Source organism: Perkinsus marinus (assembly GCF_000006405.1).
Source record: "Perkinsus marinus ATCC 50983 genomic scaffold scf_1104296955288, whole genome shotgun sequence".
In the NCBI taxonomy this organism is placed as follows: Eukaryota; Perkinsozoa; order Perkinsida; family Perkinsidae; genus Perkinsus; species Perkinsus marinus.
Window position 1 is genome coordinate 74,489 of NW_003207820.1, and position 16,086 is coordinate 90,574.

The following is a 16,086-nucleotide window of genomic DNA, read 5'->3' on the forward strand; positions in this document are numbered from 1 at the left end:
TCGAGACGAGCCTGGTGTGGACCACAGCAGGTGTAAAGTGTGTTGCGCGGCAAAGGGTCAGCTGGTTAAATGACAACCGCACTTCAACTATCATGTCTAATGTTTCTGCATATACGTCCTGGAGTTGAGTAATGTTATCCGTCTCCTATCATGGTCGAATTGGACGAATCTAGAGCACAGCTCTCACTGAGTTATTGCCGATCGATCCGATCGGCCGGACGGATAGGTCACCACGGATTGCGTTAAGATACCATTCTCACCAGCTACGTCACGAATTCTTACTTAACACATCAAAATATTTTGCCTGAGCAACGAAAGTTCTTGATGAAAGTGCTGATCCATGATTCTTAGTTGAGTCGAACAGTTTGATAGATGACCGACCCACTGCATGGACTCAACTCGCATTAAAACAAGAAATAGTCATCAATAGCCAGTGACCTTTCATGCTGAATATTTACTCGCGTAGGCTTTAACCTCGATCTGCTCTATCTTCTCAATCTCTCGGAGATCCTTCTCTGGAAAATGGCGTAAGAGGGCAGAAAAAAGAGGCATCCTCTCACCAAGGTCTAATTTCCTACTCGCGAGGTGCTCTGCGTCCAGTGCAATGACCTGCTCGCGTAAAGCACGGATCTGGTATCAGTGAGACTCTAATCGAGCAGAACGAGCCTCCTTAAACGAGAAACAAACCTGCTCTTCCCTTCCTCGCTCGGAAATAGCGTGTTCCAGTCTGCGCTCTAGATCTGCTATTCTGTAGAGCATCGCCGAAACTGACTGTGGGCCCCAATCTCGCCACGGGTCACCACCTACCACCGAGCCGCTAAATCAGTGGCATTATCAGTGTCACTGATGCTACACTGCACATCGAGACTCACCAGGATTATCAGCTAGATAGTGTTCGAGGTCAATGCAGTCATCGCCAGTGGTCAGACGATGAATATCTCTTATCTGGCTCAGTCGCTGCTCAAACTTCGCGAAAGACCAGACGGATATCTCCGTAGGAGCAGCTGAGGCACATCGCGTCCAATCAGGAAGAGACTCTGTCATGCGTACTGGGCAGTGCCGCACCAGCTTTGATGTGTCCACTTCCATCAGAGAGGGCGTTGTGTAGAGGCTCAGCATCTCTCGATGGTGAAATGCCCAGTAGGTCCGCAACCTAACATAACACTGCACGATACCCCAGCCTCAAGAGACGGCGCTACTTCTTGACTCAGGCCATGGACACTGGTGCTCAGAGTTGGGCTGACGGCGTGAGGTTCGAGACGTTTCCTCGCACGGATCTTCTCGACTACGTCGTTGACGGCCTTACGCCACTTGACCATGTCCTGCGAGGTCCCTTGGAATATCCTCAGTACCGCCAGAGCTGACCTCAGTTCCGATCTTAGGCGGTGGTCTTTGAATGAGACGTACGACCAGCGTCATCGGCAAGACAGGCTCTTCGACTGGCATTCCACCCTTCCGAGGAGACTCGGCAGCCGAGTGTGCGGACTTGGGCGAGAAAGGGGCCGATCGACGTATCGGGCTGCTACGGCTGCTCCGAACTGGACTCTCTCCGTTCGTTCCACAGTACTGCACACTCTCAGGAACGGCGGTCTGCATGACTGCAAGTTCGAAAGCAAGGTTATCCTGCATGGCCAGGTGATGGTATAGCTAGATGGCGAGCAGAGCCCCACCTGCGGACGAATCTCACGTGTTAGCCTATTCGCCTCGTCAATGAGAGAGCACGCCGGATGCAGTTGCCGAAGGAATAGTTGAGCTTGGTCCTGAGTAGAATTGAACTCGGCTTCAGTGATTGCCCCGCTGTACTAACCGCTTCCGAATCTTCTAGCATCCGGCAGATAACAGGCCTCAGTCGGGTGAACTCCATTGATTCGTCATCCTCGATTTCATTCAAGGCAACCTAGATGAGTTGAGCCAGGCAAGTCTGGTATGAAGACTGAACTCTCTCGGTCATAGAGAGTTTCTCGGTCGGTAGGAGACAGTAACCTCACACGGCCAGCGCTGTTGCGGGTGATGTTGCGGAGGTAGTTCAACATAGAGCGATGGTGACGCTCATGACTACCGGTCCAAGGAGCATGACGAGGCAGTAGCCGCACCTCAGCAGAAAGCTTAGTCCAAGAGCTCTCTCTGAACTCGCGGCTACGGAAGTAGCATGCACAGTCGACCCATAAAATCTTCATACCACCAGTGATCGCCTGGATGCGAATCAGGGTAGAGACCACATTGGCTGTCGACTCAACACCAGAGGGTAGATCGCGCCATATACAATGCCTCGTGAACCGGCACTGAACACTGACGGCTTTAATGCCCTCACCAAGCGCAATCACATCGGCAGTGGCGAAGGTATAAGGAGGATACCTGGACATCTCTTCGGCGGTAAGCTCGCCATCGCCATAGCCGGGAGGGGAATGCCATCCTCGAACAGCATAGGCCAGGCGACAGGCGATACAGCAACTGATGACATCGCGGGCCGCACTGACAACTGCAGAGAGATGGAAGTGATTGACAGCAGCAAGGGTACCAGATAAACCACTGTGGAGCGACCGGCGGTGGGCATCTAATAGAATCAGACGCCGTAGAACGGTCGCAGTGCGAGGAATGTAGAATGATAGGATGGCCTCACCGGATGGCAAGCCGCTGCGGAACACATAGACCTCCGGGCAGTCACTGCATGAGAGTAGATGGAGGGGACCACCGTCTTGGGGTTTACAGTCCCCAAGGTAACTCCGGGTATTCTTGCCATCATTTGCGGTCAGCATGTTCCTCTGAGCGGATCGAGCAGCGACAGCCAAATTACTCCGATCATAACAACCAGCATACCCAAAGACGACGTCAGCTTGCGGAGGGGTCCCACTGCCGATCACAGCTCGCCAGGCTTGTAGGAGGAGCCTCACGACACGCACACGCCAGAGTGCAGACTCTAGATCATAGCAGTCCCTCGCAATACTCTCAATGATAGGTTCATCGCCGATTGAGAGAACTCCATCGACACGACGAACGTCGGAGCTGACACGCCCAATAGTGTCCCGCACAGAGAAGATGGTGTCGGCAGTACACAAAGTCCCGGAGAGGAGGGAGGTGGAGCGGCAAGAGTCGTCAATTAGGAATAGCGGAGAGAGCCCATTGCTACACCGTGGTGATTCCAGCCCCACATCGTCGGACAACAAACAGCATGAATCAGCGGCAAGCTGTAACAGTTGGGAACCTTCGGCACTCGCGGGGAAGTCGTTGCAGAGGAAGATCTCCTCAGGAGACGGCGACTCGACACTTCGTTTCTCCGGGTCGAAAATGGCACAGCACTCATCCCCCAGGATCTCCCGAGTGTCCAGCACCTCGCCCCCCTTGCGGGGAATCAGCACCTCACCGAGACAACGGTTATTGGCGCCCTGAACCGGACGATCCAGAAGACGGCTCAGCGCATCAGCGTGAGCGTTAGCAGAGCCCGGAATAAACTCCAATGATAATGTACCGTGCTTCCGGATAATGTCAAGCTCCGAGCCGATGGAGTCGACAAGTCGCACTATAGCTCTTCTCTCGAGGAGCTTGGAGGATTGAAGCTTGAGAGAGCCAGAACGAATCCACGCCAAACTTGGTCGATTATCACATCGAAAGCATACGTTCACCGGGACCCCCCTCCGCTTCTTGCACGCGGATTTGGCGCAGTACTCGGAGATCTCAGCGACTTTACGAAGGGCCAGCAAGCAAAGACGAAGCTCTCGTCTATTGCTGGAGTGAAGAGTTTGGCACCGGGAGAATCGCACCGCATCCTCGTATACAAGCTCACCGCCAGCATAGATGGCGAGCCCTCCACCGAACAACGAAGCATCGCTGCTGACCTCGAGCGATATAGCCTCGGACACATCACGACGGACCGTGACAGCATGCGAGCAAGGTTGAGCTTCCAGTTCGCAGATCTCTCGACCCCACTGAAGAACCTCAAGATAGGCCTGTTTATAGTCGTCGCTCAATAGCGAGAGATCACATGGTACGTCCCAGCCTATGTCGGCAAAACAACCTCCAATAATGGACCTCAGCACATCTGCCAACATCCTCGCGGAAGCGTGCAGCTTCGCACAATCGAAGGATAATAAGCCAGATACACCGAAATAATCTTTTTTGGTGAGCTTTTGAGATAGGGGTGCTTCTCGGCGGAAAAACTCGAGAGCTCGGCCAAGTCGAAGAGATCGACGACAGTCCGTAGTCAGCAACGTTCGACCGGCCTTGGTAACGTAAGAAAAGGCAACGTTGAAGATAGAAACTGTGTTCCCCACAGTGGCATCAACGTGGTGTTCCTTGAAGACCGACCGCATACCCTGGATGTCATCAGTTGCCGTCGCGACCGCCAACTTCTTCTCCTGAGATAGGAACCCAGCCAGACATAGGAAATGCAGCAGATGGCACAGGTCTCGGGCCACTGCCACCGGCATACCAGCAAGGACCAAATCGTCGAAGTAATCGTGTAGCCATGAGCCACTGGCGATGTCACTATCTCGGTAGCTCGCGACACCAACGCCCAGGGTGCCGCGGAGTGCCAAGGGACCAGCGGCGATCCCGAATGTAACTCTGATACTGGTGTAGGTGCCAATTGCGGTCTTCATGGTAATAGATGCAGTACCGGACTCCGCAGAGATGTGCACTGAGTAGAACGCGGACTTGATATCAGCCGTTATAAGGGCAGGAGGCGCAACTAGCCTGACTGCGCACAGTATATGGAAGAGGCCGGGACCGCCATTCAGAGGAGCCGGAGGTAAAGCAGAGTTAACCGGCCTAAGGTCGCATACCAAGCGGCTCTTCAAAGGCTGCTGAGGCGTGGGTTTACTGCTCACTAAGAAGACGTTCGCCACAGGCGTCGGACAGGAGGTTGTCCCAGTAGGCGGTGCCTCAACCCAGAACCCTTTGGTCACAAAGTCGGAGACCAGCTCGGAGTAGGTCTGCTGCAGAGCAGGAGTGAGTCGACGATACATAGCTCCAGCATAATCGCTGACTTTGATCCTCGGCAGGCTGAGCTTCGGAATCCAGAGCTCTGCCACGTAGGTCTGGCCTGGAAAGTCAAGGCGCTCAACCGGAAACAAAGGACGAATCCGAGTACAGTAGGACCCGGAGCAACCCACATCCAGCCAGCCACGAGCTGCAATAGACCTCCACAGTGTATGTAACTCTGCCTCAACTTGAGGCGACAGACGCACAGTCACAGACCCGGCAAAGGTAGGTGCGAGTGGTAGTGCCGAGAAGTCCGAGGACTCCACCTTCTTCGTCAAGTTATCGGTAGTGTAGAAGAGACTCTCAGCCAAGGACGCTTCACGGACAGTCTGTACACATACATCAGGGATATGGTTGTTGGCATGCTGCTGAAGCGAGCCGTAGACTTGGCGGTCGGTGATCCATGCACCAGAAATGCCTGCACAGAGGATCTGCCAATGATCTATGAGATCCCGACCAATGAGACAATAGGGCTTGGGCCGAACGTCGTTACTTGACGGGGCCGAATCAGCCACTTGCAGTGGCAGAAAACGAAAGGTATGGTCGACGTCGGCGAACCATTCTCGGACCGAAATGTCCCATACAGCTACCGACAGTTGGAGAAGAGCATTGACTCGGATACAACGACCATCAGCAAGTTGAACCTTTGCTGGGTTCGGGGCTGAAACCGAGTCAAATGGGAGATGGGACAAGGAGGTCGTCGATACCAAATAGGACGCACTGGCTCCGGTGTCGACGATACCAGTCACAGGAAGAGTGTGAGGACCTTGCGTAAGACGCAGATGCAAGGAAACCTCGGATAGCGGGAACTGTTGCTGAGTACCCGGAAGAGAGCTGTTGAGACACAGAGCGTCGACAGGGGCGCCAGAGCCAGAACAGGGATAAGGCTTGCCAGGAGAGGGCGAGATCAGCGGATTGACCGTCGCGGGAACAGACCGGACCATCTTAGAAGAGGTCGACGAAGGTGAAACAGGGAGTGATGTAGACTCATTAGGGCCGTCGTGGGAGTCGCCTACTGGCTCGCACGGCCGCGGAAGTTTTTTGACTTCGTGTTGGAGTCAGCATCGAACTGTTTGACCCGCGAATAGAGCTTACGATCAGTGAAGCTGTCCGTAGCAGCCGCCTCCCCAGCACCTTTGCTATCAAAAGACAGCAGGGCGTAACGCTGGCCACGACGGGATGTCATATACTTCACCTCTGAAGCGGAACTCGCCCTGGAGAGTTCGCTGGAGCCTTTTCAAGCTTCTCAACCCCAGGCCCTGTGATGAAGAGGACATAAGGCGAGTGGTATGAAGGTCAGGTGGTTGATCAGTCGGGCTTGATGGAGGTTCTGGTGCGTTGGTCTAATGGTGACCCAGAAGAATGGCTCGACCTTGAAACTGAGAACTGGTCCCCCTTGTTCGATGACGGTGACATCTCACCGTAGGGGGGCGTGTTGTGTATGATGACATTGTATACGACGATTGATGTATTGCTCGCATTTTATATATTTGAGCCATCATCGCTCGCCAAGATACCCGCATGAGTATCCGAAACCGTCGACCCTAATGGTCGATTCGGTTGTAATAATTAGACTCCTTCAATCCGGTCCTCTCTGAGGTTGCGTTGTCAACTACGGATCTAACACCCGCTGTACTAACCGCTTCCGAATCTTCTAGCATCCGGCAGATAACAGGCCTCAGTCGGGTGAACTCCATTGATTCGTCATCCTCGATTTCATTCAAGGCAACCTAGATGAGTTGAGCCAGGCAAGTCTGGTATGAAGACTGACCTCCAGCGGTGTGGGGAGCCCCTTCTTGTGAGCTTCTCTTGCTGATGCTTCGTGTAGTTTGGTATGATGCTCTACGGACTCACCATCGGCAGGTGTGACGATTCGGAATACTCTCGCATGGCCCACAAGGAGGCGATCGCCTTGATGGAGTTCACACACCGATCCACAGGCTACCCGACGCCCATTCACCAACACCTAAGACACCAGTACAGCCTTATTGACATGCTAGTTTGAATACGCCATCCTACTCTCGCTGAGGGCAAGTCGGGCGGGACCGAAGCGGTGAGATGGAGGTCCTCAGCACTCCCGCCGTCTCTGGGGATGTACTTCCTGTGAATGGTGACCATACTGGGCTCGATTCCAGCGCCTGGAAATGGGGAATTCCCGACCGAGATTGGGAGGGTCCGTGGACCTCTGAGAGTAATCGTATCCGAATTAGAACTTCCAATAGTGGTGCAGGGATTCGAGAGGAAGTACAGCAACTTTCCACCACTAACGTAAGCAGCGTCGCCGAGGTCCATCAGGAATGGGTACAGACGTCCAGTGGAAGGCTCGACAGGCTCCTCACCGTCGTTAGGCAAACCCAATCGTCTAAGAAGACCTCTCATGAGCCCTGGAAGATTTACTCAGTCTCACTTGAGTAGGCCAATACGTAGGTCACTATGAACACTGGCCTCTTTAATGGCATCACTCCACTCTTGGCGGTACTTGTCACGGACTGTGCTCACTGCACGGATGCTCCTTTCTACTTCCTGAAGCCCGACTGAGTGAGTAGGCAGATGCGAGTGACTGTGGACCTTGATGCACAGACCAGCAGCTGGATGGTCATCCTTGAGGCACGCCAGTTGACTTTTGAGGTCAGCTACTTCTTCCTAGAGGCAGCGTCAGCTCACATTAAAGTTCCTATGCAGTCTACCGCGAGCTTGATAAGGCATTCGTTACGGTTTCCCTTCGTCACTGGAGTGCACTTGCACTTGATGCCCTTCACTGTAGACGCGAATCTGCCATCACCGTCGATATCGGCCACTCGAGATGAGCCCATGGGCCTCACCTCAGAGTAGAGACCGTACTGTGATAGGCTACGGCGGCTGGAGATATCGTGGCGAGCATATGGGTTTTACAGTTGCCCATAAGGCAGTCTAATGAGAGGACTATGGCACTCACGGGGGGCCATGGATCACACCCGAGAGTAGAAGGGTGAGCTTGCTGTTCCTGAAGGGCACCGGCTGGCTGGTGTGGTGATGATTTGTTGAGAGCGAATGGATGCAGTTAGCTAACTCGAACAGGGACTTGTTCACGAAGGATAGCTCCTTTAGCCTGCGGCCGGAGTGTGAGCTCGTCAACTAGACAAGAGTGCTCACTTGTGGACGCCAATCTCGCTATGTTTTGAATCTTCCAGCCCGGCCAAGTCTACGAAGAGGGCTGTGGTCATTCTCCCCTCAATTTCGAACCGCAATCGTAATATAGTGTGTGATCTGAAGAGGGGAGTTCTCGTGCTCATCTTCAAGGACGTACCGGGATCCATGGGAATTGAGGTTGGTATTGGAGGCTGAGCGCATCTTATGACCGAACTTAAGGAGGTCCATGGCGCTCTGAGGACTGTTGCAGGCATTCTCGGTCAAGTTCTCTATATAGACCTGAAGACCTCCAAGAGGTCCACAGCTACCAAGACGTCCACCCTACGCCGATCTTGGGATGGTGATGTACCAATAGTTCTTCATGTTGTTCTCTGAGAGGCAATGAAGAGGAAGATTCACTCTAGATGAACCCGAATTCTCGGTATGGGTGCTTACGATGGTCGAAGCAGATCATGGAGCCTGTCGTTGTATAGCTCGTAATAAGACAAGTGTAATTCATCAGAATGCTCGAAGACGTCCCTTAGGAAGCGCGGCACGATGCCTTCCTCCTCACGATTTCCCAGTGCACTGTGGGGAACTCCTGATTTGGCCATCTCTGAATATCCTTACCCGTGTAAAGTGTATGTCTTTCCCGTACCGACAACCCCGTAGGCCAGCAAGCACGTGTTGAACCCCTGCACGGAGAATGGTCACGCTCATCGAAGTGGTTCCAATACGGTACCTCACAGGCTCGGTCTACGAGCTGTCTTCCTAGCGCTTGATAGACGTCTTCCTGTGTAGCGCGTCTGCTAGAGCTAAGGCCAGCATAAAGAATTAACCCGCACGAACCAAATGATCGCGTCCGATAGCCGTATGGTGCGAAATCATGCTCTAGCCCTGAAGAGGTCACAGGTCTACCTATTGCTCGAGTCGAGCACGGCATCATAGGAGTATACTCGTTGAGAGTTGATGCTCAGAGGGTCTGTCACACGAACGCTAGGGTCTCTGGAGGAGGCCTGACGACGGTAGCAATGGTCATCCTTGAAGATTCTGGATCGGGGAGGCGCGTGGAGCACCTGTATGCAGGTCTTCTCCTTCAAGTGATGTATAGCTGCCTGTCTCTCTTCCGAACCACTGATGGGTCGAATCCTGACGCCTACGACAATGTTCTCACGCATCAACCAAACATGGGGCTTCAGGGCGACAATATCAGGTCTAACACCGTCGAACAGATTGCATGTCCCTGGTTCGATCCCGGCATCTGACGTTTTTCCGACATAGTCGTCACGGCAGAAAAAAACTTGTCGGGAAGGCAATCATTATCATGCTTTCTATTATTTTTGCAAACTACGAATCAACATAACATGGTCATGAATTTCGTCTCTCGAATAGCCCATGCTGATGTAGGTTATCAGTCGCGCTTGCAACATCTCAGGGATATCGTTTCCTTCCCCTTTGAGTATGGTTCGCAACACTGCAAAGAAAAGCGGAGGCTTCCTCTCGAACAAGTCAAGTAAGTCCACTGTTAAAAAGGATTTTGAGAAGAAGAAGCTTAAAGTTGGTAAAGGAAAGGTCGTCCCGAGGAATCAGGTAGTATCCTTATGGTCAGGCAGAGGTGCCATGCACACCCGAGATGATGCGCTACGTTCTCCTCCACCTTGCGAGGTATTTCTTTTCAGACCAACGTTGACCAATTTCGAGCTAAGCGGGTGATCCTTGCGCGACAAAGCATCTTAGAGGACAAGTCCGGAGCCTCAGCCAAGCTCAGGTCGTCGTATCGGATTTATTCACTTCGTCTCATCGTACGCTCTCAGGGCTATACTTTCACAAGTGCGGCATTACAACGTGTTCAAGAGGAGAGATGCCCTCGTCGCTCTCAAGAACTTCTGTTTCGCTGAAGGTACTCCTCAAGATTCAAATTCTGATAGAAATCTCGTCTGAACTCAGACTATAAAGAAGGAGAGAGTCACGACCATCGGCTCACCTCAGTCATCGAGGCTGCTGCTAAAGTTTTCGACACAGTAGCGCCGTGCATGTGTAGGGTACCCTCTTGAGTACGCCACATTGGATGTGCGCTGTAGGTGATGCTGACGGTGATGTCCGAAGGCTCGCCTCGGAGTTCCTCACCTCCCTTTTCTCCGCCTTACCTTATCAAGACATACGACCATTTGCGCGTCTGCTCTGTGCCCAAATCAGAGCTGGTATCACCCACGTGGATTCTGAGGTATTGTGAAGAGGGATAGGGCTAGCTTAATGAGGAAACCTCAGATTCGTGCGGATGCGTCCGCCTTCCTGGCCTGGATACTTTCACAGAGTGATAATGCATCTAAGGACGTCTTAATGCCTCCTGTAGAAGCCTCGAAACTCGCCAGTGTAGTGCACGGGGACGATAGGGTTGTGGGATGGTTCGATTACAGGCGTTCCTCTCAAGTCAGAAGGTGACGGTCCATAACCTAGAGAGTGTAGCCCTGCTCTTGATGCGTGCAGCGGATGGCTCGGCATCATCATCGGATGCTGGTACTGCATGGGCGATGGGGGCTCCATTAATCCCCATTCTGAAGGAGACCGGCTGGCTTCAGTATGGGTTGGATCATCTCGTTTGAGGTCTCTAGTTGTGCCGCGCCGATGAAGTTAATTGAGCATTCGAACCTAATCAAAGAGTTTTTTCTTCTTAGGAAGTGGCTGTGGGCGAGCTCCCTTCACTCTAGCAGGGTACTTCGGTGCCACGTCCGAAGGGCATCATAACACTCATAGTAGTGTGCTGTCCCCTGATGTGGCTGGCAAGCTGTCTAAACAACTGCTCAATCTATGGCTCGATACCAGCAATGCTGGTCTTGCTCGCTCACCTATCGAGCTGGCCCGGAGGCGCCTCTTTATTGTGCAGGTTAGGAGGTACTCATGTCGGCTCTTCTGGTGATGTGTTCACCTTCAGAGCACGAACGCTGCCTTGACCATAGGCTGGCTCTCGTTACCCCAGTGTGGCCCTCTTGTAGAGGCTATCCTTAAGGAGTTCCCTTGCCGGGTTCCTCCAACCTCGTCTGATCGAGGTCTCTATGAAGTTATGGATGAGCTGAACTATGCCAAGGGGCAGCTCCTCGAGAGTAGGTGAACGCATGCGCACATCCTCTCCATGGTGGTGTGCAGGTAAGGAGGAGCTCTCGCCCAAGGAGCAGAAGCTGGTCGTCACCTTCCTAGTCAGTCAGGCAGAGAGGATTGCCTCTTCTAATGCAGCTAAGAAGAGTTCCGATATACGGGAGGTAGCCTCGTCAGAGCCCCCGTTAGTGTTTGGTTGTCATGGGCGGCCGCAGGTCCCAGCGTTGAGGCCCTGGATGTCTCTGGCAACGAAGGCCCTTCAACCGAGTCGGAAGGTCGGTCATCTACGTCAGCTCACTCGAGCGAATGCGCTAGTACGACGTGGTCTCTGGCGGCTTGCTGGGCTCGATGTGGAGGAGGAGGAGGATGATGATGCGGGATATACCTCGACCGAATCAAAGGAGGGTAGTAGTGGGGGGGGGGAGGGTACGGCCGTGTGCTTCGGTATGATAGAGCTCATCAGATATACCTGATAGAAGAGCACGGCCGAGGAAGAGGCCAGCGGCCAAGGCAACGGGAGGAGCTTTTGCTGTGTTGGCTGAGGACAGCGACGATGAGTCTATGGAGGAAACCGATGATGAAGTTGATAATGATGAAGGGGAAACCTCTGCCGTGGATAAGAAGGGAACTCCACGGAGGAATCCCGGCCAGCTAGCCAAGGTTGTCTCGGTCATCGACTCGAAGATTCATCCAGTGTCACCAGAGAGTCCTCTTTTCCTCCATATACTACCAACGATAGCAGCAATGTGCTCATCCGCAGTTGAGGAGCCTCCACTACCTCTACACGACTATCAGTTGAGCTCTATATGCACTCGGGTAGTGTCCGAGTCTATGCGTGCAGCAGTACTACGTCGCCTTCCTCGATTAGCTTGGCATCTGAGTTGCCATGGCCCTGCTGGTCCGGAGCTTCTCTATGTTCTGTCAGTGATAGGTCAGCTCACTGCTGTTAGTCCCCAACCGAAGGAAGAGTTCGCCCCTATACAAGCATTGTTGTTGCCGATCTACTGTGGTGTACGGGGTGCTGAGGCGCCTCTTGGCAAGATGGGTTGTGACTCTCAAATGGTCGCCGTGGCATTACTAAACTGCTACTCGAAATTGCCCAAGACCATGGTTGAATCGTTATCCAAACAAGCGGAGAATGGTCTGGCTGATCAACCTTCTGAGCTGCTGAAGCTTATGCTGAAGAGTCGTTCGTAGCGGCTTACCGTAATATTAACGTCTGGTTTCTATCCTCTTATGGTGTTGTGCTGGCTGAGAGAGGAGTTCGTCACTGGACTGACACTATGATAGTTTTTACATTTACTCCGGTTCAGTTACAATGCTGTGATGCACTACGAACTGGTACGATGCTCGTGCGGATCGGATTCCATGGAGAATGCTCCTCACGAGCACTTGTCAAGCTCGGCCGATGAAATAGGTGATTAATGGACCACTAGATGATAAATATGTGGTAACATCATGAAACGAACGTTCACAGGAGAATAGTGATTATTCTTCTGTTAACGTTCGTGTCAATGGTCCGGGGCCCTATTCAAGTGTCCATTTTCCGAGGCTAAGTACTCCGAAAAGCGTCTTTCCTGAGCTTGGAACAATATTATGTGTTCAAGTGCATCCCTGAGCTGAGAGCTCGGTGAAAATTTAAAAGCTCCGAGTTGCGCATTTCCGAGTAGTTTCTCCGAGCTGTGCATTCAAGTGCGACGCATTAGGCTAGGTTCCGATCATTATTTCTCCGATACGAAGCGGGTACTGATTCCGGGCCCCAATCTTCCCGAGCGAACACAACAACGCTCTAAAACTTACAACATCACACCCTATGCGCTACAATAGAACCATTGCAATCAGGAACAACATACACGTAGGATGTCTGACTCAGAAAGTGAATCAAGTTACACGTGCTTGTGCTGCTCTCGGGAGGGTCCTTCTGGTCCACGCTACAGAACAGCTTGTTGAGATTGGCGACGATATTCTTTTGTCTTCGTCCGGAAGTGAGCGGAATAGTTGTTATCATCATCATTCCCATATCGTCCAGCATTTTTGAGTAGGAATACGGCATTTCTAATACGTAGTCTTCGACCGACGCGCAAACTGCGCGGCGCAATAGTCATTTTCTCCGGCCTCGGGGCAATTCCATCGTGGTGCACTTGAACGATTCGAAATGAGAATGGATGTACCCGTGAAAACGGCCCAAGCAACTGAGTCCATGGTGCCTCGGAAGATTACCCCTTGGTCTCGGTTCTCGATTCAAGTGTTAGCTTTCCGAGTTCCGAGTTTAAAAAACTTTCAGACTTGACGAAACGGCCGAGTCTCCACTAAGAAACGCCGGAACAGATTAAAGTGCTCCAATTTCCGAGTATTCATGGTGTTTCGTTGTCTCGAGCCCCTCGATGAACACATTACTCTTGGGTGTTTTTCCAGACCGAGTTGACATATGTGATACATATTATATACATGCTGAGCACTCCAAGCCGAGGAAAGGCCTCAGGAACTCGACTCTCCTGAGGGATCACACTTTGATCCATGAACTCTCGGATTTGGGTACCCAAGACTCGGAGGCCCCGAGTCGGAGCCCGGTAACCGAAGACTCGGCCTCGGAACTCGAAACGCCTTAGCACTCCAACCCGCTCCGGGTCAGGGCAGATCTTCTGTGGTGGTTTGCTTTGCATTGTGGGGTACACCTGTTGGTTGGTAGAAACTGGTAATGCTGAGGACCGGTTGTGATGAGACTGGACATCGACAGATCTGGTCAGTGAGTATGTTGTCGACGCCAGTGCATGTACCATGTAGTACACGGTACATGGCATGGACTCTATGCATTCGACATACTATGCACTCTATGCACTCTCAGCCTTTTTCGTCCATGGAACGACAAGTACATAATTGACTGGCCAATGACTGAACCCAAGGCCTGTCGTACTAGACTCTCTATAAGTTGAAAATGGAAGCCTTGACTGTTGGATGAACCGAAATCGACCATAAGGCGCGATGAGAGTATAGAACCTCCGACAGCGTGAAACAAGTCGCGGTATTATTTGTTCGCGAAACCAAACGGAAAGTAATGAGAGATCAGACTGCCCTATCGTACATGGACGAACGCTATCAAATATCAGCAACCTGTGATTGATAACCACCAATATACCTTTCCTAATCTTGATCAATCATCCCAAGTATGAATCATACTGCACGATGATTCTACGAAGGATCCAGGTATGAGCACGCATCTTTCTGATGAAGTTGAAAGGTTGAAAAATTGTCAATAATACGTAAAACCATTGGGCTGGTGGCACTTTGATTAAGCTAATGACATCGGTACAAACCAATGACACGAATGAACAATGGTAATATAAAAGCTCCGACACTAAAGAATGACCAGCCATAATCCGCGTCGACCAGAATGATCAGAAAGTCACACTAGCTCGATAGAAAAACTCCAGCGGAATGATACCGAGCGAGACGGCTGTGACCGATTGTGTATTGAATAGCAGAAGATCAGTGATGAGAAAGCGACCTTCACGGCGAACATGACCACGTGACTAATTTGCATCGGATTACTAGCCTAGTAACACTAGGATACATATCGCTCCCTAGATGGATTGCTGTTGGATCGGATGCTGTCGTTCTTTATCCGGGTTCCTGAGGCAGCCCTCCCGACAGTAGGGGCATTGCTTATATGGATCGTTTTCAAGCCACCTGTTAAAGGTCGAGTAATGAAGGCCGTGTACGCTTTACGAATACTCACATACAGACACAATCTTCATGATACAGATGCCCACAACAAAGCTTCCTGACTTTACTACGTGGGGTGTAGGATGATAAACAAATTGAGCAGCATTCCTGGACGGGATACCTGCACAAATCGATAGCGATCATAAGGCAACTAGGGGCCCCGGTGTGGGAACACCGCACCTAGCCCTATCGTTCACATCCTCTTGAGCCGCCATGATAACTTCGTAGGTCTGAAATTAACACGGAACTTAGGAGCAAAATCATACAATGAAGCACTGGGTACGTACAAACCGGATAAGAACTCTTCTCTTCCGAGGACTCACCTGTACTGTGCCATTGAGGGAAAGATGCTTCAAGCTGTCGGACTGAGCGGACGACCTGGGACGTACGCACGGCCAGAATGCCTGAGGAAGTGTTCATAATGAGGATCCCACCTCCTGACAGACTCACTAGCAGCGCGTGGAGTAACAAAAAGCCTATGACAATACTGAGGGGAACCCATAGCAGAAGGGACATTCTTAAATCGATATGGGGTCGCTTGCCGATCGAACAGCTGCATTCATCACAGCATTGAACCTCATTCGATCCTCAAAGCCATCAGGTGCGCTTGTGGAGTTATATTGTGATATACCCACTGTGGGGACTACCAACAAAACACAGCACAAGACCGGCTTGAACGCAAACGCGCAGCACGGTACACGTGAACCACGTGGTAAGTCGACTCCGTTCGACCATCATCCGCTACCTTCTGTTGTTGTCCGCCTGTGCGGAATAGACAGTATAGGGCAGACGCGAGAGCCTTAACCGTAGCTTATGTGTGCATGCGTCAAACGATCGATTGCATTTAGAGTATTTCGTGGGATTCTTCTGAGGATTACTGTTGGCATCCCTGCCAACCTTGTCGACCGCAACTAAGTATTACCTTAAACTCGTATCTACCTTTGGGATTGTGTTGCCAGGGTCACTAGCATCGACTACTTATAGCATCAATCGACGACCCGATCACGACTTCGAGTAGATCCGTCCACACCCTCCTGATGTGGGCTAGGGACGTCACGTCGCTGACGTGCCAGATTCGGAATATCTAGGAATCAAAGATCAACATACTGTAGGTGTTCGCGTTTAGGCGTCACGTAAGATCTACCGTCTGCACTGCTGAAGCTCGCGCTGGAAATGACTGATCGC

At 51.8% G+C, this 16,086-nt stretch overlaps 5 protein-coding genes across 5 annotated transcripts; 1 reads left to right on the top strand and 4 right to left on the bottom strand.

Annotated features, from left to right (window-relative positions):
- Positions 1–849: 849 nt before the first annotated feature.
- Positions 850–5,921, bottom strand: Pmar_PMAR029015 (hypothetical protein; the record flags this gene model as incomplete). The annotated part of the gene is made up of 6 exons (XM_002775864.1): positions 850–1,004; positions 1,051–1,153; positions 1,200–1,322; positions 1,366–1,623; positions 1,671–1,760; positions 1,989–5,921. The coding sequence occupies 6 exons, from the start codon at positions 5,919–5,921 to the stop codon at positions 850–852; spliced, it is 4,662 nt and encodes a 1,553-aa protein (XP_002775910.1).
- Positions 5,922–5,989: 68 nt separating this feature from the next.
- Positions 5,990–7,356, bottom strand: Pmar_PMAR029016 (hypothetical protein; the record flags this gene model as incomplete). Its single annotated transcript, XM_002775865.1, has 6 exons — positions 5,990–6,111; positions 6,173–6,236; positions 6,618–6,707; positions 6,749–6,943; positions 6,997–7,115; positions 7,317–7,356. 6 exons carry the CDS (start codon positions 7,354–7,356, stop codon positions 5,990–5,992), a joined length of 630 nt encoding a protein of 209 aa, XP_002775911.1.
- A 24-nt stretch (positions 7,357–7,380) lies between these two features.
- Pmar_PMAR029017 (kinesin heavy chain, putative) lies at positions 7,381–9,364 on the bottom strand (the record flags this gene model as incomplete). The annotated part of the gene is made up of 10 exons (XM_002775866.1): positions 7,381–7,620; positions 7,665–7,749; positions 7,800–7,887; positions 7,932–8,091; positions 8,118–8,223; positions 8,264–8,385; positions 8,432–8,477; positions 8,716–8,780; positions 9,162–9,241; positions 9,352–9,364. The coding sequence occupies 10 exons, from the start codon at positions 9,362–9,364 to the stop codon at positions 7,381–7,383; spliced, it is 1,005 nt and encodes a 334-aa protein (XP_002775912.1).
- Positions 9,365–9,518: 154 nt separating this feature from the next.
- On the top strand, positions 9,519–12,384 carry Pmar_PMAR029018 (hypothetical protein). Its single transcript, XM_002775867.1, has 12 exons — positions 9,519–9,675; positions 9,765–9,853; positions 9,900–9,985; positions 10,033–10,122; positions 10,167–10,309; positions 10,354–10,458; positions 10,503–10,602; positions 10,761–10,969; positions 11,018–11,186; positions 11,230–11,342; positions 11,394–11,583; positions 11,642–12,384. The coding sequence occupies exons 1-12, from the start codon at positions 9,547–9,549 to the stop codon at positions 12,373–12,375; spliced, it is 2,157 nt and encodes a 718-aa protein (XP_002775913.1). The 5' UTR covers positions 9,519–9,546; the 3' UTR covers positions 12,376–12,384.
- Positions 12,385–14,120: 1,736 nt separating this feature from the next.
- On the bottom strand, positions 14,121–15,456 carry Pmar_PMAR029019 (RING-H2 zinc finger protein RHA1A, putative). Its single transcript, XM_002775868.1, has 5 exons — positions 15,352–15,456; positions 15,225–15,305; positions 15,082–15,131; positions 14,915–15,022; positions 14,121–14,865 (listed from the first exon to the last, which is right to left on the bottom strand). The coding sequence occupies exons 1-5, from the start codon at positions 15,415–15,417 to the stop codon at positions 14,760–14,762; spliced, it is 411 nt and encodes a 136-aa protein (XP_002775914.1). The 5' UTR covers positions 15,418–15,456; the 3' UTR covers positions 14,121–14,759.
- Positions 15,457–16,086: the final 630 nt, after the last annotated feature.